The 6,862-nt window shown below is 34.3% G+C and overlaps 1 protein-coding gene across 4 annotated transcripts in view; it reads right to left on the bottom strand.

The window, feature by feature from the left end:
* LOC124532723 (unconventional myosin-XVIIIa) overlaps positions 1-6,862 on the bottom strand; it is a 254,815-nt gene that overhangs the window by 188,685 nt on the left and 59,268 nt on the right. For 2 of the 4 annotated variants that reach the window (XM_047107763.1, XM_047107764.1), the window contains exon 2: positions 2,451-3,496. The exons of the other annotated variants lie outside the window; for them this stretch is intronic. In XM_047107763.1, the coding sequence (XP_046963719.1) occupies positions 2,451-3,407 (957 nt within the window). In that variant the 5' untranslated portion in view covers positions 3,408-3,496. The remainder of the gene's footprint in view (positions 1-2,450; positions 3,497-6,862) is intronic. 4 annotated transcript variants of the gene reach the window in all.

Here is a 6,862-nt window from a genome sequence, read left to right on the forward strand (position 1 = left end):
AATTCGCATAAAAATCCGTTGTGTAATTTTAATCTGATCATACATAGACAGACAGCGGTGAGGGGATTATTTTTCTACTATGTAATGATAGACAATACAATGTATTAAACATAACTAATACAAAGAAATCAAACTGAAAGAGCATTCGACGACCGTATAGGGTAATTCGGAATAGCTAAATGGCTAATGGGTACAAATTCCCTGCGTGAGTCAAGCAGACAATCAAGTCGCGAGCCCACGCGTAGTTTTCTCATCGCCAGGAGCGTGTTTCATCTGCAGTTCATTTGTATTCGTGTCTCCGACACCGGTTATGTAAGAACGCCTTGTTACGGAGCTGTGACATTGGCGCGATTTACTAATGTACACGATTCTAATACATTTACACGACGGACGCTGGACGTGACAACTTTAGTTTTATAATCCTTTATCTTACTTATCTTATAAACCTCAGGATATTATTCTATTTACACATGTAAATAACCCATGTGAATTGGATTTTTATACTATATACACTTAATAATTGATGTTGCGTATATTCTGATGGGAAAATTTGTCTACTTTGGTATTACATACATGCGAAAACTTTGTAGATCTTCTAGTGTATTTACCGAACAATCTTTGACGATGCATCCGATACTTCTTTGTCAAACACAATTATTCATTATCAAAATATATAACAAAAACATTTTAGGTGTTTTTGTACAAAATTTATAATCGTAATCAGTACCTTGCACATTCAATTTGGTATCATTTTCTCACATTTAAAAAAAAAATTAAACTTATGTCATTTTTTTTTTATTTTAGGTACTTCTAGTTGATTTTACTAGACACTTCTCGCGCTGTGTCGAGTTGGCGTTTGTTCAAAACAATTTACAATTTTAATGCTGTTATGATTATAGTTACCTCCATGTTGTAACTTAGGTAAGCATATTCATTTTGCGTCTTAGTATTCACATTTAGCCTTTACGTCATATGTTCTGGTAATTAAAACATTTACTTATAAAATTGTGTTGTGAGCTACTGTTCAGACAACTTTTTTTTATTTTGTAGGCGTCGTAAGACATTTCAAAGAGTACTTCGCTAATGTACCAACAACCATGGCAACCAAAACATAATGTCTCTTGAGCCTGGAGTTGCAATATACAACAATATAGCCTACGCAATTACTATGAGTTTAAAAAAATTATAAAAATAATGCTTTAAAAGAAACATAAATAAAAGTAGCAAAAAATTGTGATACACGTATAAAAAGATTTTTTTAACGAATTTGCCACTTCAAGCTCTAATAATTGACACCATTTATATTTCTTGAAAATATAAACTTTTATAACCGTGATATGAAATTAATTACCGCTTTATATAATATTTCTTTGTATTTATGACTCAAAACCTAAATCCTTCGCGTCATACCAACGATCGATATGAAACCAACACGCGCTGAACATAGCAAATATTCATGAAGTTGAGATCGTTCGTTTAGGTCAGCGGTCGGCAACACGCGGCCCTTGACTGTTTTGGAAAAAAATGGACAAATATGACGGAGGTAACATACAAGAAATAGCGTCGCAAATGCAACTTTAGACATAACACTAAAATTTGTGTAAAATTTGTTTCCTATTTAGTTCGTTTGTAATTTTTATTTCTCATTTTTCTAGCTGTAAAGCCCAAACATATAAACATAATGTAAGTATTAAGTGCATGAATGAAATACAGTATCTTTAAAAAAAAAAAAATAATAGCATTTTTCTTTTTTCACTAATTAATTATGAGTTTGGCCCGCCTTTAGTTTATTTTGCTAGCTTGTGGCCCTTGCCGAAAGGCTTGCCAAAAGGTTGCCGACCGCTGGTTTGGCTCATGCTTCATTACTGATAGAGTAATTAAAAAAATAAAATATTAAAAAAATATTTACACCTCTATGGTATTTTTAACCTGTAGAATCTAGGTTTAAATTAATCACATTAAAAGCCTGAGATCTAAGATATTGTTCTGCAAACAATCGCCTGTAATTATGAATAATGAAAATCGATTCCATTAGCATTAAAGTCATAAAATAGAAGACTAACTATTTTAAACCGAAACATTATAATAAATATTTCCTATGTTCAACATTTACGTATTCTGTTAGTTAAGACAAATTATAGTAAAGGTTACGTTTGATTATCTACAGATAGCCGGAGCAAATAGAGGTGTGTTATCGCTATGGGTGGTGAGATAAGATTAGAAGAAATATTTCAAAACTGCCTCTTTGAACGCAATCAAGAGCTTTTATCTTCTAATGTCCGCACAGAGTAACAATAAAATACAATTAACTTTATGAAGTTTGTATCGACAGCGTGACTGCCTCTCCCCGCAATGATATTCAAAATCGTGCGCCCTGCGTCGATAAGGAGGCTAATCAAATGTTACCAAATATGTACACAGTAATATCGAATCGCGAATTTTGCTCTTACCTCGTACGGTGGCTGCGGCTGAGAAGACAGCTCGCTCCAGGGCCTCAGGAGGGCACGTTCCGAATCCGAACCATTTGAGGCGAAATTAACTCCACATTTTCTCCAAAGTGAAAGTTCATACAATCTTCGCCACGGCACACCGTCATTTTTCTTCTTCCTAATACTCCCTCGCAGCGATGGCGAACGTACGAACGGCTCGTTTATGGGTCCATTTTTGCTCGCACCGCGCCAGGGGGGCTTTGTACCGTTCGTACCATTTTTACCATGGACGATTCCCGTTGCACCCTTGCGCAAAATTGTATTTTTATTTTGTACCTGAGACTTTTTCTTCTCATCTATCAGATCAGAGTTATTCAAGTCATCGGCATTCTTAATACCATCGGATTTTACTTCCTCGATCGTCACCACACTCGACTTCCTGTCCCTAAAACTCCCTCTCGAAGACGTTCTCGAAAAAGTATTCTTAAACCGGTCACCGTCCAATTCGTCTTGATTGGATAGAATGCTTTCGTCAGCGTATCGCATGCGTGCTGTTTTCATTAACGAAGCTTTAGTATTCTGAGAGAACAATCTTTCACAAGGATCTGTCAGCTTTGGGTCTGTGCGGCATTTAAATGTTTCGGAATCGGTGTCACTGTGTCCTTCATATGAGCTGGTGCTGTTACTGAAACTCTTGGCGATGGATCCATTATTTTTTGTAAATTGACCGTCATTTTTAACGTCTTCCTTTATTTCTATGTAGCAGTCGCTCCTAAAGTACTTTTTGGACTGCAGGCTCGTGTTGGAATCGGATTTATCTAAGGGATTATGTTTGGAGTCAACGCACCCATGTGCGTGCGCTTTACCGGTACAATGTTTGTGGATCTTAGCGAGAGCCGCCAGAGTTTTGGTACCACTGGGTGACAATTCGTCGCCACATCTGAGGGACTGTTCGAACGGCCCTTGGATGTGAAACATTTTGTTTTCATTACCTTACACCTTTTAGCACTAATATATCATTAAATTGGTTAGAAGCACTCACATGTTCACTTTTTATTATTCACTCACTGTAACATTAGAAAAATAAATTGGTACAAATCGATGAAATGATTAATTATATTATAGCATCATAATGAAATTACATATGTCAACCTGTTGCTATACTTTTTTTGATTATTAAATATGAAACTAGTGGGTCTGTAGCGAACTTGTCGTATATTGTGTTGACGTCGTATGTTGACTATATTTACGCTTTTAGTGGTTAATACCAGTGCAATGTACTAGACAAATATTGTATTTGTTTTCGTCTATAATTTTCAAATCGATACCTAAATTGTTGATAACGCATGTGATAAATATATTAACATATTATATTATTTCCAAACATTTTGGCCTTTTCTCGAACCGAAATCGACAATCACTGTGACTCTGTCTAGCACGCTGATATCAAATCGAAATTAAATATTCATGGTATAAATTGTGTCAACGTCGGATTACGGTGACAAAGCGTCTACCTCCGCAGTCAAACCGTCCTGCATTTAGTTTTGTATCGTAAAGTACCGTAGGACATTGCATAAGATTTGAGCCGACAATCATATTCGGTTTAACATCAAAATATCTTAGAGGATTGGTCATCGTTTGTTCGAAGATTGCCAAAATTAATATTATGATGACGAAATATATACACACACATTTAACTTTTAATTCCATAGCTAGTAATATACTTTCTAAATGTGCTCGCCTACGTATCCAAGTATCTGTTAATTCAGTTATCACTGTATAAATATTTGGACTATCGTTATCAGCACTTACTCACACCTGATCGTGGGAATGAGGCTCTACTATCTCTTCGATGTTCTGTATTTTAGATCTAACAGAAACATCTCAAATTATCATGTTTTAAGTGCTGTGATAGCAAAATCGAAATTCTTTAAAACCTTTTTGTTTTTATTATTATTTAATTTATTTTATAAACAAAAATAAGTAAATATACTTGATTGTACTTTCACAATCATCACGAGTGTATACAAAAATGTCAGCTCAGTCGGTTAAGAAAAAATGCAGTAGTAAGCTTTGGCCTTTGACCCACGCCATTATCACTAATATACGTTTAAGATCTATTCTCTCACGAATGCGCCCCCCTCCACGCTAAATTATATCATAGTGTATACATACGAGTGCTCTTGCTGACAATATGTTGTGTGCATAAGAAATAATGTAAGATTGAATTAATTGAATGGCATAAAAATACAAATTAAAAAATATTAATGATTGCCGATAATTTATCGTGGTGGAGTGCGTTTAAAAGTAGACAAATCCATACTAATATAAGTTTCTAGAAAAATAGAAAATAGTGACGAAAATATTTGAATTATCGTAACTAAATATGTAGTGTAACTTAATCTAGCATCAGAAAACTCAAATATTTAAACTCACACAAAAATCAACAACAAAGAATCGTTTACATTGAGCGCTTTATATACCGCATTTGGCACAGCATATAAACACTTCAAGTATAAGAAAGGCAATGGAAGATAATCATCATAAAATGCTTCACGATGCTTCGATTTGTCAATTCAAAATGAACTTTCATGTGACGTGATACGGTTAAAATTTAATCGATCAGGCTGTTCGGGTATTGAAGTTAGAGTACGTATGTGTAAATATAGCCTAAATACACGAACATTGGTCAACATCGCATGCAAATTGGTCTAGCGACACAGATCCCACCTATTCGATAATATTGAAATTGTCGTTGCGTAATCCATCTCCAATGTACGCGCACCTTTCGTTTTCATAAGAAATTGTGACTGGATTTATAATTCACAGATCTTGTCTGATTGCATTTGACATTACTTCAGATGTGTGACCAACAACAAATGCTCTTTAAAAATTTCGAACTGTATCTCGTTGTGTTTTCATTTCACTTTCCGTTATTTTATTCATTGATCCTGAATATGGATTAGAACGTTATACGGAAATTAAAACAGGAAAAATAAATAAATTACAATTTTAAAACCTTTTTTTTCAAAATTAATAGATAAAAAATTGTTAGAGATATGATAGATTGATGATATATCTATTAATACATAATATGATATGTTTTTTGTACGTTTGGAAGATACGATTGACGAACTTTAGTAAAAAAAGGAACAGGAAAAATTTGCGCAATATACTAGTTAGTAAATTTTTCCTTAAATTATCATTGGAATTTCGACCACAGAGCGATAACTATTCTAAACAATATTCCGATGAAAATAACCACGTGAACAATTCCAACCTCGCGATTGTTTCAACTAAAGTTAGATCGATTTAAAATGATATTTAGGTGTTTTGCAAGAAACCGTCCTACCGGCACCGGTCTATCCACTGTTGGTACTAATCATTCGTGACTCGAGTTTGACGTGCACTAATCTTCCGATATTATCCTGTCCACTGTGTCGAAATAGCAAAGAACTTGATAACGCTTTTGATTAATCAGGTCCGGTGCGAGAGTTATGACTATCACTGACACAATGGCATGATTTTTTTCTCAATGCTTTACTGAGCACTACTGCTCTACTAAGATGCTTTATTTACTATTCAAGACCGCAGATCGCCAGTCTTAGTTTCAAATACCGAGCCATTTGTATATAGGTTATCAGATTTTACGGGAAAGACACTCAAAGCCTGGACATTATGATCATCATAATATCTAACTTTCAAGGCTTTTACTTGTACGCTTTTACCCCTAAAACGCGCATGACGTCACGAGGAATAACTTGTTTCAAATATTTTGAACAATCACGATATAAATATAATGTTAATTCTGACAATTACAAAGGAATGTCGACAATTTAAAAATTAAGTAATGCTGTAATAGGAAAACGGTTCTAAATCAGAAACGAGTAAGAACACATGACATCTGACCACAGATTAATTGGTCAATAGACAATCGACTAGCGGCTACAAGATTTAAATTTCGAATCTTCCTATAAATTATTTAAAAACGAAGGTCTGTTTGAATTATGAAATTTCGTTAATTCTTCCCATTAGTATACTAACTCTTAACAATATTTCAACCTGTTTACTTTGCGTCACCTCGTAGGTAATCGGAACGAGTTTATAATTTTGTAAACGCTTCATTTACTTACGAATTTATACACGTAACCGATTGAACTGTATCAGGTCGATGTTTGTAGAATATTTTTTAAATTTCCATTCAAACTTTTGAAAGGCGCATTAATTATGAATTTTCCAGATGTTTTAATTATTTGGAATCTGTCGCTGTGTTTGTGTGTGGGAGTGCGTAGAGGCGTCTGCGTGAGTATCTATATTAATTTCATTGCCACCTTACTGATTAGATTGCATCTATTTATTTTTTTAAATAAATCCATATATTCTTTAAGAAACTACGCTAAATCGAGTGTTAAAAGTGCATCCCTACTTACTAT

The sequence above is a fragment of the Vanessa cardui genome, chromosome 10 (genome assembly GCF_905220365.1).
Source record: "Vanessa cardui chromosome 10, ilVanCard2.1, whole genome shotgun sequence".
NCBI classification, from domain to species: Eukaryota; Metazoa; Arthropoda; class Insecta; order Lepidoptera; family Nymphalidae; genus Vanessa; species Vanessa cardui.